At 50.6% G+C, this 19,771-nt stretch overlaps 7 protein-coding genes across 7 annotated transcripts; 5 read left to right on the forward strand and 2 right to left on the reverse strand.

The window, feature by feature from the left end:
- Positions 1-262: 262 nt before the first annotated feature.
- Positions 263-1,417, reverse strand: BCR38DRAFT_460465 (mitotic checkpoint regulator, MAD2B-interacting-domain-containing protein; the record flags this gene model as incomplete). Its single annotated transcript, XM_040862417.1, has 1 exon — positions 263-1,417. The coding sequence occupies one exon, from the start codon at positions 1,415-1,417 to the stop codon at positions 263-265; it is 1,155 nt and encodes a 384-aa protein (XP_040711800.1).
- Positions 1,418-2,242: 825 nt separating this feature from the next.
- BCR38DRAFT_488850 (stress-activated map kinase interacting protein 1-domain-containing protein) lies at positions 2,243-4,804 on the forward strand (the record flags this gene model as incomplete). Its single annotated transcript, XM_040864332.1, has 3 exons — positions 2,243-2,265; positions 2,323-4,624; positions 4,682-4,804. 3 exons carry the CDS (start codon positions 2,243-2,245, stop codon positions 4,802-4,804), a joined length of 2,448 nt encoding a protein of 815 aa, XP_040711801.1.
- A 563-nt stretch (positions 4,805-5,367) lies between these two features.
- Positions 5,368-6,536, forward strand: BCR38DRAFT_64508 (uncharacterized protein). Its single transcript, XM_040865535.1, has 2 exons — positions 5,368-5,856; positions 6,035-6,536. Exons 1-2 carry the CDS (start codon positions 5,809-5,811, stop codon positions 6,506-6,508), a joined length of 522 nt encoding a protein of 173 aa, XP_040711802.1. The 5' UTR covers positions 5,368-5,808; the 3' UTR covers positions 6,509-6,536.
- Positions 6,537-7,953: 1,417 nt separating this feature from the next.
- BCR38DRAFT_445641 (short chain dehydrogenase) lies at positions 7,954-9,488 on the reverse strand. Its single transcript, XM_040861031.1, has 3 exons — positions 9,265-9,488; positions 8,684-9,207; positions 7,954-8,620 (listed from the first exon to the last, which is right to left on the reverse strand). The coding sequence occupies exons 1-3, from the start codon at positions 9,353-9,355 to the stop codon at positions 8,303-8,305; spliced, it is 933 nt and encodes a 310-aa protein (XP_040711803.1). The 5' UTR covers positions 9,356-9,488; the 3' UTR covers positions 7,954-8,302.
- Positions 9,489-9,616: 128 nt separating this feature from the next.
- Positions 9,617-10,972, forward strand: BCR38DRAFT_64538 (thioredoxin-like protein). The gene is made up of 5 exons (XM_040865536.1): positions 9,617-9,796; positions 9,856-9,934; positions 10,012-10,052; positions 10,132-10,642; positions 10,704-10,972. Exons 1-5 carry the CDS (start codon positions 9,763-9,765, stop codon positions 10,795-10,797), a joined length of 759 nt encoding a protein of 252 aa, XP_040711804.1. The 5' UTR covers positions 9,617-9,762; the 3' UTR covers positions 10,798-10,972.
- A 3,330-nt stretch (positions 10,973-14,302) lies between these two features.
- On the forward strand, positions 14,303-15,206 carry BCR38DRAFT_498792 (uncharacterized protein; the record flags this gene model as incomplete). The annotated part of the gene is made up of 3 exons (XM_040864792.1): positions 14,303-14,536; positions 14,615-14,735; positions 14,794-15,206. The coding sequence occupies 3 exons, from the start codon at positions 14,303-14,305 to the stop codon at positions 15,204-15,206; spliced, it is 768 nt and encodes a 255-aa protein (XP_040711805.1).
- Positions 15,207-17,076: 1,870 nt separating this feature from the next.
- On the forward strand, positions 17,077-18,210 carry BCR38DRAFT_412828 (uncharacterized protein; the record flags this gene model as incomplete). The annotated part of the gene is made up of 1 exon (XM_040858746.1): positions 17,077-18,210. The coding sequence occupies one exon, from the start codon at positions 17,077-17,079 to the stop codon at positions 18,208-18,210; it is 1,134 nt and encodes a 377-aa protein (XP_040711806.1).
- Positions 18,211-19,771: the final 1,561 nt, after the last annotated feature.

Consider the following 19,771-nt stretch of genomic DNA (forward strand, 5'->3'; position numbering starts at 1 on the left):
GTCGTGTTATGTGGGGATGCTTGCGAACACATCCTTGTAGGCGTTCGCGAGGTTTGAACCAAATCGCAGGTAGGTCATCTGGGAGAGGGGTGTCTCAGGTTTGCCAGCTCCCGCAAATCAAGCGAATTCTTTCTTGAACGGATTATGGCCCTGTCTGTCTTCGGGTTCTACTCGTTCGCGATATGCCATCCAATACCAACAGGCAATCCAGCACATACCCCCAGCTTCTATACCATGCCATGCCGCAACGTGGTCAATCACCTCACCTCCATCCATATTTGGCCCCTGCCTCATTCCGATTATTCCTCCCCTGAGCAAAGCTCTCCTCAAGCGCCTCGCGTTGATTCTGCACCTGGTTGACCAGCTGGCGGAGGTTATGCTTGCCTGGTGCGATGGCCCGCACCGGGTTGTGTATTTGTTGCTCGCCTGCCGCCCGCAACTCCTCGTTGTGCTTGTACTCGTCGTCTGTGTTAAAATTGATGACGCGGGCGGCGGATTGCGCCGAGCCGGGCGCACCACGACGCCCGAAGAGCTCCCGTCGCGCCGTTGCGGAGAGGTTCATGCTTGAGGCTATTGAGTCGAGGGATTCGTCTGTGGAGGCGGTGGGTTGGAGTTGGGATTGCGAGTGGGAATAACTGCTGGCGAATTGGGCGTCGTAGTCGGCAAAGGAGTCATGTTGGCCTGATGAGGTTGGGAACATGGGCTCGTAGGTACCGTTGGAAGGGCTGGGGTCTATGGGTGTGGGCTCGGATGGCTCGTCGGAGATGGAGAAGAGTGATACTTTCTTCTTAGCAAGTTCCTCCATTGGCGATTCTGGTTGTGATACTGGCATAGTAGCTGGTGTACTTGATTTAGGCGGCGCCTTGACAACTGATGTTGCTTTCTTCTTCGCCGGTTTCCGGGACACTGACAGTGGTTTGAACATCAGGGGCTTGCCGACTAGTTTAACCTCGTCTGCGGGCTTCTGCCCCTCTGGTATTGACGGTTGTTGCGCGGGTTGTCCATTCAGTGACTCCCCATCCATGCCATCTTCGTCGTTATTCCTGCTGAATCCAGGGGCTGCCCCAGTTTTCAAGTTGACGCCCGGCCTCGGCGCATTCTTGCCACTGCTGCTGGCTGTCGCGGGTTTTCCAGCATTCTTTGGCGCGGGGAGTAGAGAGTTGAAACCACTGAAGGCTCCTCCGGCGGTTCGCTTACGCTTTGCTGGAGGCTCTTCGCCGGCTTTTGGTGTCGCTTTCTCTAGTACTGATCTGCCAGATAGGTTGACGAGGATCTTACGCGGGTTGGCGCGGTCAACTACCTTTTGAATCGGCTTCTTTGCAGTTGTCGCTGATGCCGTTGGGGCTTGAGGAGTTGGCTCTGGCTTTAAAACGGTTTCAGAGTCTGACTCAGAGTCTGAATAGTCGACTAATGCCATGTTGAACAGTGCGAGAGTCCTTGAGGAGCTGGAGAAGTTGCATGTAGGCTGGAAGATGTTAGTCTCAATACTTGATATCCAGCATCTGGGTTCTTGCCAGCCGCGACTCCTTAATGAAACCTAGCTCCAGGCGGAAATGCCCCGCGTTCTGGTTTATGTACACAGGTCCGTGCGCCGTGGGTTCGCTCCGTAGTTTCCACCATAGATGCTCCTGCAAGGCTGGCTGCTGGAGGGCACTCAAGCTAACTTCGCTTACCCAAGGTTGTTTCACCGTCTGCCCGAAGCCGCCGTCTTGCGACCGATGTTATTCACGATGCGTTGCTCTTGTTATTTGGCTTGAAGGCATTTCATGGACTCTGGAACTTATAGAGCCTTTCTGGGCACTATTCAACTGATTGCCATTCTGACAAAGCCCACCGACCTCCCCGCGCACGGCCGGATCACAACCGATGTGCCCATTGGCACTCTTGGCCAGTAAGAGCGATCAAGGTGGACAAGAAGCTGCAAAGACAAGTCAATCGGGGCTTACTTGGAGTCAGAATAGCTACAACACTTTATAACAACTCTAAGAAGTGTCGTTATAGTCAGAATTGTGGGAACTTGAGCCACGGTGCCACGGTTTGTGAATCCAACGGCCAATCACGCACAACGGTGCGGGTGCAGCTCAGTTCACCATTGCGCCGGCCGCCCACAACAGTATACAACTGATCAACGGAAGCCACTGGGGGGCACCATAACGGCACAGTTGGGAGATAGCCTAGGGTTTGCAGGAGCAGCTGACGGGCACATTCACATAGTCCCCTGGGAGACTACGAAGAAGTCGCCATGTCTCTCATTCAAGTTGAAGAGTATGTTTGCAACTCCAGTCATGGTTGCTGCTAGTTGCTGACGCTCTTTTGACTCAGTCTGGTTTCTTACCAACTTCGCACTAGCTACCTCATCGAGGTCGCTGATGGAGTTGGGGAGAGACTCCTCACTTTGAATGACAGCTTTCTCAATACTGCCCCTTTTAAAAATGCTGGCTGGCGCTCAAACCCTGCTTCTATAAAGCGAACGCATTCGCCGCCCATTCCAACTGCAATCGCCTCTGAGTACTTTCAGGCCCCCCTTCGATCACAAGGTCTTACCCTTGAAGATGAGGCGGAAGAGGGTGGCATGCTCACCGGGGGTGGGGCCGATACTACTGGGCCAGGCATTGCTATGAGACGGCGCAGAGAACGACGTCGAGAGCAGATGGAGGAAGACGACAGCAGTGATCTCAGCGATGAAAGTGACGAGGACGCGGACCAAAGAGCAGCGCAGCAGATACGGTTCGCAAAGATGCCGGTCAGAAACCGCTCTGGGTCTTCTCCCATCCAGTCGTCCAACCTACGTCAGGCAGGGGGAGTGTCGTCTCCCCGAGCTGCTCCAGGTGCTCGACGAGGGTCGCAGTCTGCGCTGGAAACAGTGAAAGAAAGGGCACGGCGAGACACAGTCACTAGTAGTGAATTGTCCTCCGAGAACGAGTTTGACGCCTCGGGTTTTCACAGGCAGAGGGAGGCTGCTAAGGCTGCTACAAAGGCCACCAAACTCCAAGCTCAGATTGCGGAGGAAGAGCCAGGCCAGGGCGTTAAGCGTGTCGAGAGTGACCTTCTTGCTGAGGAAGAAGACTCTGACATATCGGATACATCTTCCTTTGTCGAGAGTGTCGACTCAGCTTCCATTCTAGCAGATGTGGATAATGCGGTTGTGCCTGCCGACCCCGGACAGCAACTCGTCGGGACTCCTCCGAAACAGCTTCTACGGCAATCAACCGTTAGGAAACCCCAGCCTCCTTCTCAGCCGCAAGTGTTGCAAGCACTCCCACCTCCGAGACCCATGAGCATAATTCGGCCTCTGAGCATGATACAGCCCAGAAGTTTGTTGTCAGATGCGTTCAAGGCCAAGAAAACAAAGCCCGCCATGCCTTTCGAAAGGTTTGCTTCGCTATCTGGCCAAGGCGAGTCAGACCGGCTGGCACTACGAATATATATGCCCCACTGCGAATCATCATCCAAGCCTTTCGAGGTTCTCATGAGACGGCATGTTCAAGAAGAAGATGGCACTTTTAGGCCAGTCACCGTGGCGGATCTAATCGGGTTGAGTTTGTGGAGGTACCATGAAGAAAAGCTGGAACCCCCTATACCCAGCGACAAAATGAAGGTCAACTGGTGGACTTTGAGGATAATGGATGGAGACGAAGTTGACGATGACTTTCCGCCCTTGGAACGCAGGAAAGCCCTCACCTCCTTCACCATGGCCAACAATAAAGCAAGAGGCCGCCCCGCGCATGACGACTTTGCCGTGGTCGAAGCATCCGAGGAAGGATTTCAAGAAAACCAGAGTCTCACGCCTGAGTTTGAGCTCCAAGAGGTGGCCGAAGATACCGCTGATGAAGCAGAGGTAACACCGCGAAACACCCCTCAGCCAGGTCCGCCTCTTATTGCTCCTACATCAACTCGAAAGAACCCGATCATCAACACTACGTACCGGCCAGACTTGGCCCTGGCAGACAAACCAACATCCCAACCCCCGCCTGCGCCTGCGGCTACAAAAGCTCGGGGTCAACAGAAGCTTCTAAAAGTTCATATTCACTCGGCCGATGTCGCCCCTGGCCAAATGGTTACCCTAGACGTCACGACCGACACCTATCTTGCCGAAGTGCTGGACATGGTGTGTAAAAAACGGCAGCTGGATACGAATACCCACGTCCTCAAGCTCCCAGGATCCGGGGCTGTGGTATTCGTAGACCGTACAGTATCCTCAATCGGCAATGTGACGGATCTGGAGCTTCATCGTCGCCGATTTGCTACAGATGGGCCCCTGGCCATGACTGGATCGCCGAGTAGTTCGTCCCCGAAGACACACATTTGGGACGCTGCTATAGCAGCTCAGAAGAAAAAGAAGGACAAGGCCGGTGCACCTCACCCGCTTGCCCAGATCCAAATGGCCGTGAAGCTGGACGAAATTGGCAGTAGTAATGCATACAAGAAATACACGGTTTGGCGAAAGCAGCCTATGCGATTTGTTGGTATGAATGAGCGGATTCTCGCCATCGACGGCGAGTATGTCTATATCCAGCCCTCGTCAGGGGGCAAGGTGGCCCGAGAAAGTGGCAAGACGACGACTGTGCATTTCAGCAACGTTGTGGGATGCAGTATTTCGCGCAGGCATCCGACATACTTCAAGGTAGTTCAAGTTTACTTCTCCGTCATTCATGAAACAGAAACTGACCCAAGTGCACAGTTGCTTGTATTCAAAGCCAACGAGAGCAAGCGGTATGATTTCGAATCCAAAAGTGCAGATGAAGCAGCAGAGATCGTGACCGAGATCAATAAAGGGATCTCGCCTTATAACAAGGACATATAGAGGTGCGCTTGTGCCATAGGAGCCTGCCTTGCGTTGCTGGCAGGTGTTGCCGCAGGGCAGCCGCATACCAGAACTCCAGCTGTCACGGATAAAGCGACGAAAGCTAACAAATGACTGGCCCTAGTCGCAAGGAACAAGATGTCCGTTGCTAGCGGCGAGGTTGTGTATGTGACAGGTCACCATAGCTGAGGTTCAATCACGAATTGGCCGCTACGGTGGCCACCCACGGCGAGTCTGCGATGAGCGACGGAGAATGATTCAAGTTGGACCAGGAGGCGATGCATCGGCCCGTCTGGTGATATCAGTTTGCACGACGGATCAAACAGGGGGGGCCGGGCGAAGGGACGAACAGGAGCAACTAGGAGTCGAGTCGGTAGTCGTGGAAATCAGCCTTCCTGGGACATGGCAGAACGACTTGCTTGTACGCAGGGCAATAGAAGAGCAGCGGTATGATGGATCACGGCATATGTTGGAATCGACCAAGCCAGCTATGCTGCAAGGGTAATACTTGATCTTGAAACGCAGTTACACGCGAGGAATACTACTGGGGGTTCACATCGATCAATGTACGACGGGTGTAACGCCGCAAACAAGCAGCCAAACGGATCGCGGCAGATTTGAGATTCAATTGCTGGGAATTCATCAGCACAGAAGGCGGTCAAATCGGCTGGAGTGAACTGAATTGGCCATCAATCAGCTCAAGTGGCAGGAATTAATACTTGTTTAGGAAAGCGCAACGTCGTTGCTGCCCCAGCTGCTGCCCCTTCCCGCGCAATCAGCCAACAAGCCTGGACCACTACTTATTCACCTCCCGCCTCCATTCACCACCATCTTTTTCACCTCTCTTCTTCAAAACCACAACATTCCTTTCGACTCTGCATTTTTCACCTCGATCATCCTCTCTACCTCAATACATCTCTACAGCATCCTTGATAAATCATCAATCCTGCTCAAGCATCCCACACCTTCATCCCTACACCGCCAGGACCACCTCACCCGTCAAGATGCAGATCAAGTTTGTCATCGTCATGGCTATGGCCACCCTCGGCATGGTAAGTTGCTGCTCTACTTGGCCTCAACTCTCTCCTCCCATCATCGCACCTTCTCGTCCTCCATTTTACCCGCCTCGTCTGTCCCAGTCGCGGTCGTGTCGCAAGCAACAAATCACTTCCTCACATGTCACCCACGCCTTGTCGCCCAGCATACTGACCTTGATTTTCTTTTCGACAGGCTGGCTTCCAAGTCAAGGTCGTCGAGCAGGCCAACGAGTCGTGCGGCTGTACCGTCACCGTCACTCCCACTTGTTCGTCAGTCGTGGTTCCTGGTTTGCCCACCGCCGAGTCGACTACCCCCGTTGTTCCCACCACCGAGACCTCAACTGCTGTCATCCCCACCACCACCACCACCTCGGTTCCCGCCACCGGCGCTGGTGCCTCATCGACTCCGGTCTACTCGGTTCCCTCGCTTAGCACCACTGGCGAGACTACACCCGTCACCACCGGAGCTACTGGCATCACTGGTTCCTCTGCCACGGTTGTTTCCACCTACATTTCCACCCCGGCTACTTCGCCCGGAGCGGGAACCACTGCCCCGTCTCCCAGCGCTCCCGGAACCACTGCCGGTGCTGGTGCAGCTGCTCGCCCCACTGGCGTTCTCGTCATCGGTGCTCTGCTTGCTGGAGGTGCCCTCTACGCCAACATCTAAGCAAGGCAGGTACCATTCAATCTCACGTTTGGTCCCTGGGTCATTGTGGGAGGAGTCTACTTCTGATGGATGGTTAGGTTGGTGGAGCAGTAATGAGACATGAGCTGCAAGATATGGTCTTGAGGCGTTCGTTGCATAGGGAAAATGGTCATGCTTGGACTTGAGTGTTCCTTATAGGACGGGAACTTAGTCAGACTCATCCCATAGCAACTAATTGATATGGTTCTTCGCGACACAAACTGTATTTCGTTGTCATGGTGAGAATTTCCACGCTTGTCTGGTCTCCTTGATGGTGAAGTGATCGGGCGATAGTCTCGCCTTCGCCTAGTCCATTAGGCCAAGGCTTGACCCACCTGGCCAAAATCGCCATTGAGGTTTCTCTCATCTTCATGGCGTACTTTTAGTGACGCGTCTCGATGCTATCGCGAAACCACTTGGCACTCACATCGTCTTCACACCTTCGATGCTGGTCAGTCCAGAGCATCTACGTACAAGTGTCATTTGTTATCTTGCCATCAATAAATGGCCGTCTTCTAACAAACCGTGTCTATTGATTCATAACGGTTGACGTTGTCGGTAATTCATGATATGCCGGCTCCAGGCAAACCAACGACTCCTGACGCAACACCAGTCACTACTTCGCAAGCGGCCCACGATGTAACGACAGCAAACCAGCCACCCCCAAAGGAAATTTTTTGAATAATGCTTGGCACGGCCACGTACATGGTGCGTGATCTGGTGATACGGTGCTGCGGATATATACACCTATGTTTCAAGCTGTATCGGCTCCAGGCGACCTTCCCATTGGCCTCTGGTTGTTCGGCGGGCTGGCCTGGCGGGTATATTTCCCGCGCCCATTCACTCCGTCTTCGAGCGTATCACTCACGATTTGAAAGTGCATATATACATAGTTTATTTTGGCACACGTAGCCGCCACCGCCGGCGGCGACGGTCTGTCCCTGGTTGCCAACGATGTCGTTTCGTGCAATATTCTCCCAACTTGCCCTGGTTACTTCCTTTGACTGGTTTGGTGGAGTTATGGATGACGGTTACGTATCTCGTGAACTAATAGTGCTGAGGTTTTGTCGTCGACGGTCCTAGGTCAAAGGTATATGGGCATATGGGTGTTGGCTACAATAGATTTGGATTAATGGTGGGCTGCGCATCGGAAGCGACCTTACTTGTTGAAGAATGCCAACCAGCTTCACAGTGGCCCTGTCATCATAAGCACAATGTCAAGCGGCTCTTTCCATACGCTACGTTATTTTGGCCTATACGACGGAAGATCCATCGCGAATTCGCGGCTTTACTTCCTTGGTTGAAGCTGATCGCACGTAATGCAGCGCAGGCCGTGGAATACGCAAAATCTTAGCCGCAGGCTTGTAACAACGTATGCTTTATGGAGTCTCCCGTTGGACAAAAGTATACGCGAGTAGCTCGCATTGGTCATGCTATTCTTAGCTCCTTTCAATTGGTCTTCCTTCACAATACCCGACATGTCGGCGGTTCACCCTACGGCCTGGCGTGAGGCCTTCTACCTTTGGTATCACCCATATTGCTGTGGCTTTCCCATCTGTGCTCATGAAAGATGCGCAGCAACACGGACGGAATCCCATGTTTTCGTCCTCTGTCCTAGCCCGTACAGCTTCAAGTGACGTACCCAGTCGGGGGAGGAGATAGGGGTACCTCGAGGTGAATCATGCTTCCCCTCTACAACAAGGTCACCGACGAGGACTTCACAAGCATGCCGAATTGTATCGATGCAATTGCGCGATCATGGTAAGTCACGTTTGATCACAATTTCGATTTTCCCTCTGCGCTATTCATCTGCTTCCCCTCGTCGTCTTGCTCCTTCACTGACAAGCTCGGAAGTACTGCAGGCATGATTCTCCTCGGAGAAGAGCCAGGCACCACTGCGTACTTGTCGAAATCAGTCACGCCCGCGTCGCTCCTGAGGAAGTCCTCGTCCAGCTCTAGTCGACCATTGACTGTCGAAGCAGGCGAATTCAACATGACCAAGATGGCATCAGAGAAGATGGTCGCCCTTCTCAAGTCCCGTGCCTCATCTGGATTCTTCTCCACCATTTTCAGAGTAGCTCCAGATTCGATTGCCTGGAAGAAACACACGTCAGCCAACTTCGACATCACCTGGCTATTCCTCACGGACAGGCATACAACTGCAGGCCATACACTCGTAATAGCCATCTCTCTCAACCCCTCCCTCTCAAAATCCATGGCCAACCCCTTCGTCAACACGCTCATGGCTACCTTCCCCATGGCATACGCCGTCTTGCCCCGGAAGAAACGGCTGTATATCGGCGGGCTGACGACGATGATCCTCCCTGTGCCGTGCTTCTTCAGATAGGGCAGTGCGGCTTGCACCGTGCCATACAGACCCTCTGGGTTGACGCGCTGCATGAGCTGGAAGCGCTTCATGGGCGTATCTTTAACGGGGGCCCACCAGATGGCGCCGGAGTTGTAGACGAGCACGTCTAGACGGCCGTAGGCCTCGATGGTCTTGTTGATAAGATTCTGGACACGGGCGAAATCGCAAGTGTCGACTGGGATAGCGGTTGCGTCACCGCCTGCGTCGACTATTTCCCGCTGCACTGTGCTGATGGTTGACTGTGGGGAATTAGGGTCTGGCGGGAAAGGGTGGAGTTTCTGCGCATCGCTTGTGGATTTGGCAGAGACAATGACTGCGGTTGTTGTCAACTTACGGTTTCGAAGATAGGGATTGGGTAGTGCTGTGTCACCGGCATATCCGTTCTTGGCTAAGTCGATGGCGACTTGCCTGCCGATGCCTCTAGAGGCTCCTACAACGAGTGCTACTCTCTTTTCGTTCATGATGATAGTTTCGAGGTGCGGTTGGCTTGAATTCTTTCTCGGGACAGTGACACTTTGGTGAAAATGGGCATTATGAAGTACAATCTGCCTGGATGCAAAAGCAGCACAGCCGGTATGACGACGAGTCCAGGCCTACGATCTCGAGATCAGTAATCTCGGCAACAGCGGGTATAAGTGGGGCTGGGTAACAGCCGAGGCAGCTTGGCAGCATCTGATCTGCTGAAAGGTGAATCCGGGGAATTACTTGCAGCTCACGCTATTCCATCTCTTACCTACTCAACCGCTCAGGTAACCCATGTTCACAATTGCAAGATGCGATAATTTGCGATAATCTTCTATTGTAGCCAAATAATTGCATTGTCACACATAATCGAATCAAGCGCCCCGTCAAAAGGCGCGTTGCAGTCATGGGGGGTCGGATTGAAATCTTCCTCGACATTGGTATATTATTGCACTCGGCGACGATAAATCGCTGCTTTCTATTGCTGACTGAGACACAGCGTCGTTGTACAGCTATGTAGCCTTTACGAAATTACAGGAGACTAGGCCACTGCTCGAAGCCCATGGTGTAGAAGTCGAGTACGTCTTCGGTTTGACCCCAAGTACACCCGGGCAGAAGGAGTAACGTGATCTACTAACAACAATCCACCCACCAGCATCAAACCCGTCCTCCTCGGCGGCATTAATGCCGGCTCAGGTTCGACTCTCTGCTCATCGTCTATCGACGACACTCGTCCCATCCCACCAACCCCCCCACTGACCATTGGCCATTACAGGCAACAAACCCCCCTGGACCCTCCCCGCCAAAGCCGCCTACGGCCGCTTCGACGTAACCCGCTCCAAGAACGCCGCGGGACTCTCCGAAATCAGCCCTCCAGATGACCTCATGTCAGCCGCCCGCACGATGCTCCCTCTCCGCGCACTGCATTACATCAAGCTCAACTATCCCTTGTCGACGTACCTAACGGCGTGGCATTACCTGTTTCACATGTTCTGGGCTGTGCACCGGGATATGAGTTCTGAAGCGGGGCTTGCCGTGATTTTGGGGGAGATCCCCGTGGACTTCGGGGCCGAGACGGCGGGGCGTGAGGGGAAGGGGCATGGGGAGGAGAAGCTCTTTGGTGGGAAGGATGTCGAGGCTGTTGTAAGAGCAACGCAGGAGCCGAAGTTCAAGGAGTTGTTGAAGGGCACCGTGGCGGAAGCGCTGGCGAGGGGTGCGTTTGGGGCGCCGTGGTTGTGGGTTACGAATGGGGAGGGGAAGAGCGAGCCGTTTTTTGGGAGTGACCGGTGAGTTTGTTGTTGCATCTTGTGCGCAAGAGGAAAACCACGTGTGACTGACAAATTGTAGGTGGTATTTTGTTTATGATTTTCTTGGATTGCCCTATCAGAAGATGGCTTTACTTCCTCCTAGAGATAGCTCGGGGGCGAAGTCCAAGTTATGAGGATACCAGAGATTTGGAGGCAGATCATATGCTACGTTCTGTTACTGTGGATTTATGAACAGCGTTTAGCAAGATAGACGCATCAGAGTCATAAGCTCAACTGTGACTTCTCCTAGGAGTCTTGGTCGAACGATACATGCTTTGCATAACCTATGGGGTCCACCAGTAATTGAGTTGAGATCTTCGAAACGTGATCATTACAAGACTATTGTTCGTCCTCAAGAAGCGCATACGCCCCAGAGAACTCCCCAGTGCTTTCAACTACGTGACCGCAGAGACACGCCTGCATAGCTGTCAGTTTCTCTAGGCTACTGAACATAAAAGGGGGGGTTCTCCAGAGGCTATCAAGATGTATAACCCTGTAAAAGCCACTGCCTCCCTTAATGGCACGAACGAGCTTCTCAGGTCAAATCAATGGAACTGTCTTAACTCTGCTATCAATGTTAGCATGATTGTGATGACATGGAGGTCTGGACTTGGTAGATTGGGACGGATGAGGGATTGGTCGGCACTTGGGCAAGCTGGGAGGGTATGGCCGGTTTCGGCAATATGGTAGATATGGACTGGCAGTCTATGGCATAGCAACAGCATTTCCCAAGTTAGTGTAATATGAGACAGCTGGGGTTGACCAGGGAGTAGCTGAGCATGAATCAGCAATGAAATTATGGTGATGATATATTATGACGTCGGCTGGTGTAGTTGGTCACTTCGCTGGTAGATAAGTCCCGATTTGAGCCTCGCCCACTTGGGTCGGTGACGAGTCGCGGGTTCGAATCCTGCAGCTGACACACAAGGGGGTTTAGTCAACCCTTATGGCGCGCTGCCCACCTTGTTGACTTCGCCTACCTAGCGATAATAGGGAGATTGGTGCAGTTTAGGATTACGAGCATCCTAGCCAGTCGACCGTCAAGCACTACGTCGGCGGAATATAACTCGACAGCCGGTCCAGAATTCGAATCGTTAATCCGGCCCCTTATCGGACCTCGCCTATCCGATAACGCTCGTCGGCGAACCCGTCCCCTCACGATAGAAGGCGCGCAGCACGCCCTCTCGCCGCGATTCTTGCGAGCGTCTAGACCACGTTACGGTCTATCCACTTGAGCGTATGGTTGAGATGTATACGCTCGACGAGAACCCCAATTAGCAGATACTACGACTTGTCGCGACAAAAAAAATAGTCGAGCATCTTCTGCACATCAGCAGCATCCCACCCCTGAGGACGAATTTAAGTGCCACGTTACCACACTTATCGGTAGTTCAGGCAGGGGTTGTAGCACAGACTTAGGGAGGGACAGGAGGTTTAGTAGTCGTTTGGCTACAAGTTTACCTGTATAACCGCCCGACGCGGCTTAAGGGCCCGCTATATCATCTATAGCCCCTTAAGGGAGTACTTGTAGAGGTACCGAGGGTTAACACCTACGGCGTATTTAATATTATTTATATTATGACTTTTGAAATCATCCTTATTAATATGATTGTGATTGTTGTCATTGAGTGGGCGCGTTTGATAGCCGTAGGTCCGTCTCATGAACAGCGTAATATATGGCAGGCAATTGGCACACAGTTTTCGAGAGCTAGATCTAGATGTGCTTCAGTAGTTAAGATCTGAACGACACTTGCCAGAACATCCATACCTTCAAGTCAAATGGATCCTCCCCGGAGTGTCATCTTGAGGTAGCCTATCTTAAAGTAGTCATAAAACCTCGAATCGACTTTAATCTTGGAAATTTGTAAATACTGCGCTTTCCTTCCGACTGAATCTATCTTCATTCACCAACAGCATCCTTCGACCTCGTGGAATGACCTTGATATGTCTTGAGAATCACCCACCCACACTTGACAAGTCCAACACGCACTCTTCTGATCGATCATCTTCACAGCAAACATGGTCCCTTCTTCAGTTTAAGTTACTGAGATTCATTTTGAGATCGCGACTAACCAGTTGTGTCCAGAATGGAGGTTTGAAGCAGGTACGTGACTTTTCACCAACCATCCTTCGTCGCGTCATTCTACAGGAACGCTCCTCAGTTTCTACAAAGGTGGATTTGGACACTAAATCTTGCACTGATTATCCTGATGACAAAAGTTTGATCTAGTCCTCACTCAAGAACGGCACCTTCCTGTCCTCTGTTGATCACGGAATTGTTGACTGCTATCCCTCCGTCACCTGAACATCACGTCGTTATTTATTCTTTAGCAAAGAATAGGCAGAAGTGATCTTGCAATTGATGCGGCGATAAATGGTCTGCTGCGAGGTATGTTATATTCATCTGTTGTAGCAATTTACGGGTTAAATAGAGAATATGCTGTTAGGGAGCCGAATTTGGCTGGCACAGGCTCCCGTTTTCTGATGTCGTGACAATAAAGCATGAGATGGATGGTGGTTGCTCGCGTGTATTAGGTACTTGTGCCTCACCCTATTGACTGATACTAAACTCTGCATTAGTAAGATAGTTAGTAATCTTACTAGCAACTTTATTAATTTATTGAAAAGTAGTAGGCGTGCCTTTATATATCGAAGATAAACGGGCTAGCAGTAGTGATTTAGATAAGGGTAAAATATGTGAAGGTCAACCCTCGCAGACTCACTACAACCAGGTGACTTACAGCTGGAACACCTGCCGTGGCAGTGTCAGATGGGAAGCCAATCATAAACCTTGTAGGAGCCCCGCCAAGCGTGGATGACTTAGTCGCGCTCCCTCAAACCTAAGTTGTCATCTTCTTTCCTTCGCTCCTTAGAGTAGAATCTTGGTCGATAGCACCTAATCGAGGTCTCTACCAATGCGATGCAACCCAGGTCGTGACAAAATAGATATATACCGGTTTTCTTCAATGCTCACGAGATAGGTAGCTTTTTTACGTATATCCTCGATAATTAAGAAGAATTCTAGCTTATACATATTAGTACATCGATCCCGTACTAACTGATCGAGGGGTTTTGTATGCTATTGCTTTGACGCGAGTGCATATATGGTGTGAATTCTTGTATTGGGAAAGGTTAGCTAGGTCAGTTATTCTAGCCTGGTAGTTTTATAGCTCTTATCTTATCTTATCTATCTTATCTATCTTATCTATAGCTACAGGGTAACCCTCCTTAGGGTTACGTATCAGAAGGACTAACGTAGAGGAGCTAAAAAGACCTTTTTAAATACCGCAAAAGAAGTTAGAAGACGTCGATTAGTAGGCCGATTACAGCCTATAGATATCTTCGAGATAGGCCTTAGTTAGCAGTTTTTACGTAGGTTCTAACTGAAGGTTGAAATCCGTCGAAAAACTCGCCGTGTTGGTGAGCTCAAGCGAATCCGAAATAAGTGAGGTGTGGCACTGGTGACCAGAGCGCTAACGATTTCTCCTTCGCTGAACTTTCCCCTGAACCCCTAGGTCGTTGCCGCTGACACGCAGAAACGGTCAAATAAGAAACCACTTGAAATTAGTTATAACCAGCCCCTTCTGCATTGATTCATAATTAAGAAGCGGTCAGTACCAATACGGCTTCCCGGAATCAATGGAGATATTCCCAGAATCCAGCTTCTTCAAGGAGCGACGAGCGCCTGCGCTCCCTACGCCAGATGAGATTCGAGCAATTAATAAAGCAACGGGCGGTATACGCAGCACAAACTTTAATCGCCCAACCCCTGTCATCGTCCCGTCGCTAGGGCTCGTTGTCAAGTACGGTGCCGACGTGGCCATCGTCGAAGCCCAGATACAAATGATGGTACACAAGCAACTACAGGACCGAGTACCAGTCCCTAAATTCTTCGGCTAGACTGAGGATGGGGATCAACGATTCATCTACATTTCCTTTATCTAAGGCGAGACGTTGGCGGAAAGATGGCCTAGTATGAATGAAAACGAGAGACGATACGTCTGCGAAGAACTCAAGCAAATGGTTAATGCCTGGAGGACATTGGAGCATGGCGGGCATGATCATTTTATCGGTAAGTCCACCCATTTAGCATCAAATGTGCACTACTGACACGAAGTTTGACTTCAAAGGTAGTTTAGGGAAACGGCCACTTAACGAAATCTTTCTGAGAAACCACTCGGCACTTGCTGGGCCGTTCCAAGGGGCAGACACAGTCCAACCAGTTCAAGCTAGTTGTGACATTGACATTGACCTCGAAGTGGCTTCGGTATTCACACATGACGATCTTGTCCCGTGTAACATCATCTTGTTGTCCGGACCTGTTCCGAAGGTGGCTGCAGTTATCGACTGGGGTCAAGCTGGGTGGTATCCCACATACTGGGAGTTTTGCAAGGCTCGGCGGGTAACGCTACTTCCCAAATACTTCGACAGCGTCTCTCAAGAAGAGTGGCATAATACGTACTTACCGATGATTATATATCCAGTGGACGAAGAAACCTACTACTATCCTTGGCTTTGGTTTGTCTTGTCTAAGGGCATATAGTCAGGTGACTAACCCGGCATGGTCTTTGTTCGCACGGCAGGGAAGGTCGTGAACGTTTCATCTGCGATACTAGATGTTTATGTACAATTGGAGTGTATCAGGAGTGTATTATGGTGTTGCGTGCCCCAGGCACACTGTCTGTGTGCTGGGTGCAGCGCTTGGCCCAATTGCTCATACCTTTGGGACTTAGTCCCATCATCATCACCAATACAACCCTCTTACCTGTATTGCCAACATATTGGTTTCTGGAACGCAAAGGGTTTTATTTGATGCCAAACCTATTGTCGCGGGTATTTAAGTACAGAGTGAAGGACAAGAGTGCTAGAGAGAAGTCGGTTGCTAATCACCAGTTGGTCACTAGCAGTTTAATGTAGGGGGCTCAATCACGACAAGTTAATCGCTGCTCCTCCTTAAGATAGGAGGGCTATAGCAGTCTCTCTATATGTAGCCGACCCTTGTATAAGCTAAGACCCGGCACGCTACTATGGCTTATTCGCATCTAATAGGACGCCCCCCCTTTATAGCTTCTGTCCTTAGAAGCCGTAAGTTATTAGCAGCTCTGCCCCTAGGAATCGATTCCTAGGGACTTAGAACTCGTAACCTTAACGAGTAAATAGAATTCTACCTACTACTGGCCGTAGATATAAGACTAACTATGATAAGGAGATAACGAATTGTCTGATGAAGACTTCAATTTTGGAAGATCTTCCTACTTTTCGAGGGATATATTGTTATGTGAATATTCTGTGCGTATTCGCCTCACTTAAACTCGAATTGCTAGATATATTAACAACTTCAGTCTTGTCCTGATTAGGGCTCTTGAACTGAGTGAGTGTAGCTGTAGTGTCGATCCAAATAGCTGAATTCTAAGGTAGTAACCGAGGTTCTTCGAGAATAAAAGTATTGAGGTATCCAATTAGGGTTTCGACTTTCTGAGGTATGACCGCTATATCGGTGACTTGATCGAAGTAGTAGTCGTCGGCTGATGTGACTTTCTTATAATCTATAACTGGTGCTAAATCCTGGTCCGAAGCGGTCTCACTACTAATTATCACAGCTGGCATAGACTCTGATATATCGGCCAATAGAACCGAATATTCGACAGTTGTCTTACTTTGATCCGAGTCAGATATATCGGAGGTATCAATTGTGGATCTTAGACCGGATGTAACAGATGATTCTAAATCTTGCGAGTAAGACTGGCTACTCGCTATTATTTAGAATTATGGCTTAACTTCAGCTTTGTTTGGCAAACAGGCGTGATTCGTTTCTCCCTGACGTTGACCAAGGTGCCACGTGGTATTGACAGTGAGCTTTTTTAGGCGCCGGGAATTGGTGAGAAACAATGTATCTGCCATGTCAGGTTTCGGGGCATTACTATAGCATGTTTAAGTTGATAAACCGTTCAATCTTGGCATCGCGACTTCCCATGCTCGTTCCCAGCATCATAATACACCATACAGTCCAAATAAAGATGACACGTAAGAAGATAAATGAATTTTTTTGTCCATAAGAAACAAATCGATGGATTTGTTCTAGCAGGACTTGGACGTTAGCAAAGAAGGTTTACGCTCCTTCTTGGCAAATGCAACTAGTGACACTCTGCCGACAAGCTACATGTTCGACATGGCGCCGGCTATCATTTGAAACCCACTTCTTCAATGACTAAGGACGCGATTGAGGATTTCAATCTCTGGCTAGATCCTGCAGGCTTGGATGATATGCAGATGATGATGAGTCTCTCGGTCCGTCCGTCGCCGCTCCCAAGAGTATGAAAACTCATCATCTGCACCACTGCATGAGCGAAAAGGCAGCAGCACAAAGCATCCTCTCCTCTCCACTGCTAAGTCTGTAAACAGCTACATCCGCAATGACAAACTGTGTTGTTTTCACGCTGAGCCTGATGGCAGTGTTCACGAATGCCAGCCCGCTCAACACTCCTCGAGCGGCTGTCAAACCCGTCATATCAGGCCAGCCGCAGTACATCGGTCTCGTGGAAGACCCAAAGCTCAACCGCGACTCGTGTACTTCTACTCGTATCGGCAACCGAGACTTCTGGACCTGCCGCGACTCCATGTCGTACAGCGCCAGCAGCCTTCCCATCTGGACAAGCACAGCGTCCTGGACCAACACCAACCTAGATGGTACACCTATCGTCACTTATAGCAATATCACCTGCTACGGCGACAACCCAACATCCTACTTCCCCTCCGCCGCAGACCAATGTGGCCCCCACGGCTACTGTGGCGGCGACAACCGCTGGGTGCTCTGGCCCGACACGCGTCCACTTCCCGTCTCCGCCGACAACGGGGTCGTCAAGCTCTATACCTGGATCCGTAATGTGCACATCAAACTTCCCCTAGGGCCAGTCATCAACGGTGACGCACCTAGCACGTCTCTCTTCCGCTCAGACTACGACGGAAAAGGCGCCAATTCTCTTCCATCCGTGGAGCTCGTCAACAAGGCCTTCTACCCCGTCGGTGCCGTCGCCTTCGGCAACTACGGCTGGGTCATCAGTCCCACCGACGGCTTCGCCTACCTCTACGGCGCCATGAAAGACGGGAAAGTCGCCGTGGCGCGGGTGGATCCCAAGCGCATCGAGGATCTGTCGGCTTATCTGTACTACTCCTCCGCTCGTGGATGGTCGAATACACCTCCCTCATTTGCCGAGACCAGCGCTGCTATACCGAACGCAGGATCGGGACAGCAAGGGACGTATTACTTCTCGTCGTACTTCTCGTCGTATGTCTGGATTGGCATGCAGGGTGGTGACAACGCTGATTTCTACATCACGACCGCACCGGAGCCGTGGGGACCTTGGGAGCCGGTGGAATTGCTGTGGAGGGCCCCGGTGGGGACGAATAAGTTTGGGTTGGTGGCGTATTCGACTCAGGCGCACCCGGATATGAGTGAGAATGGGGGGGATGGAAGGGATATCTATTTAAGTTATACCAGGATTGATTTGACGTTCCTTACGCCGCTGTATCGACTTCAGTGGGCGTAAGGGACGGAAAGTGAGGGTTGGTTATTGAGTATCAAATGTGATGAGGCTGCATTATCAGCAAATAGAATGATGTTGCGTACATATACTCTTCTTGACAATTTGCTAGTCTAATGTGTCACCCATTAGATTCGAAACAAAATATGTTTAGTCATTGCATCTTTGAAACGGATAGTTTATCGCACAATTCTGCTGTCTGAAAATCATCGAGATCATCGAGAAATCCGACTCTGCTACATATTGGCCAAATGTGGAAAAGAGGAATTTGGAAACAGCCTATGAGATTCTAATCACCAGAATAGTGTACAAGAGAGGATCGTTTTATGGAAACTAGGGCTAATCGTATGAATAAGGAAGAAAGCTGGTATAGAGTTTGTCCCCCGCGTTCCAGGCCGAGAGTAGCCAGAATAGGGTCAGGATATCACTGATGTAAGAGCAAATGCAGTACCTAGTGAACTCAAATAATAGCTGACACAACTCAAGTTGAGAATTTCAGCTATCCAACGCAGTTATGTCCTTGCCATAAGTAGGTGACCGTTAGGCTCATGATCTAAAAGACATTCCGAACGTCCAAATCACTCCAACCATGACCCAACCCGAATCGGCACCCATCTAACCTCAATACTCTCCCCGTTCCCAATCACCGACCAAAACCCTTTCCGCTCTTGCTCCTGCAAATACCCAATAACGGTCATGTAATACCAGCAATACGAATACATCTTCGATGCAATAACACCCCGCGCTCCTCCACCACACTGCTCCCAATACTCCTCGCGCGCCTCGCGGAGTGCTGCGGCATGTAAGCCCTCGTATCGCTCGGGCACGCTGCTAGGGAGACCCCAGGTTCCGCCTTGCGAGGTGGTGAAGGAGCGGAGTTGCAGAAGGATATGCGTCGGTTTCCAGGTGATGGGGCGCCATTACATTCTCGGGACCGTTGGAGGCTGGCCAGCGAGAGGGGGCGGGGGTTTGTTTGTTTGCGAAGGCGTGAAAGAGTTATTGCTGTGGTTTGGCGAAATGAAAAGGGCTGAATAGGTGGGTCTGAATATGGTTGGTTGATAATGCTTCAGGTATTCATATATTCAGGTCCGATCGACCCTATAATAGAATAATAAGAACTGAATCATGTCGTACTGAAGTAATCACGTCGAGGTCAACCAGTCCCCTGATATACTCGACCACGTCTTTAAGAGACCTATGTACAACCAAAACCAAAGTACGATGTACTCACAATTCAAAAGGCGAATTTGCTGGAAATAAGTTCAATCGACACCCAATTACTATTCATGTAATTACAGGTTTCCCAGCCAAAGCACTACGATTGTCATCTAATAGACGGGTTTACCGAGACAAATATCAACCTCTACCTAGTTTTTGTTCCAGTCCTTGAGATTGAGACGTGCGAGTCCGAGGTACCTCAAGCGCGGTATCCCCCACGTGTTTATTATAGTGCTAGCCGCTTTGAACTGAGATCTGTGTGGTGCGGCAAATCCGGTTGAATACCAACCACCCAGCTGTGCGACTAGCCGATATGGTAATCTTGGTAAACGTTCCCAGCCATTCCCAG

Source organism: Pseudomassariella vexata, assembly GCF_002105095.1.
Source record: "Pseudomassariella vexata strain CBS 129021 chromosome Unknown BCR38scaffold_14, whole genome shotgun sequence".
In the NCBI taxonomy this organism is placed as follows: Eukaryota; Fungi; Ascomycota; class Sordariomycetes; order Amphisphaeriales; family Pseudomassariaceae; genus Pseudomassariella; species Pseudomassariella vexata.

Coding starts and splice junctions, on each gene's coding strand:
- BCR38DRAFT_64508 (XM_040865535.1), top strand. CDS start 5,809: ATGCAGATCAAGTTTGTCATCGTCATGGCTATGGCCACCCTCGGCATG. Junction 5,857..6,034: donor CTATGGCCACCCTCGGCATG/GTAAGTTGCTGC, acceptor TCTTTTCGACAG/GCTGGCTTCCAAGTCAAGGT.
- BCR38DRAFT_64538 (XM_040865536.1), top strand. CDS start 9,763: ATGGGGGGTCGGATTGAAATCTTCCTCGACATTG. Junction 9,935..10,011: donor GCCCATGGTGTAGAAGTCGA/GTACGTCTTCGG, acceptor TCCACCCACCAG/CATCAAACCCGTCCTCCTCG. Junction 10,643..10,703: donor CCGTTTTTTGGGAGTGACCG/GTGAGTTTGTTG, acceptor GACAAATTGTAG/GTGGTATTTTGTTTATGATT.
- BCR38DRAFT_445641 (XM_040861031.1), bottom strand. CDS start 9,355: ATGAACGAAAAGAGAGTAGCACTCGTTGTAGGAGCCTCTAGAGGCATC. Junction 9,208..9,264: donor AGCCAAGAACGGATATGCCG/GTGACACAGCAC, acceptor CAACAACCGCAG/TCATTGTCTCTGCCAAATCC. Junction 8,621..8,683: donor CGAGTGTATGGCCTGCAGTT/GTATGCCTGTCC, acceptor TGTTTCTTCCAG/GCAATCGAATCTGGAGCTAC.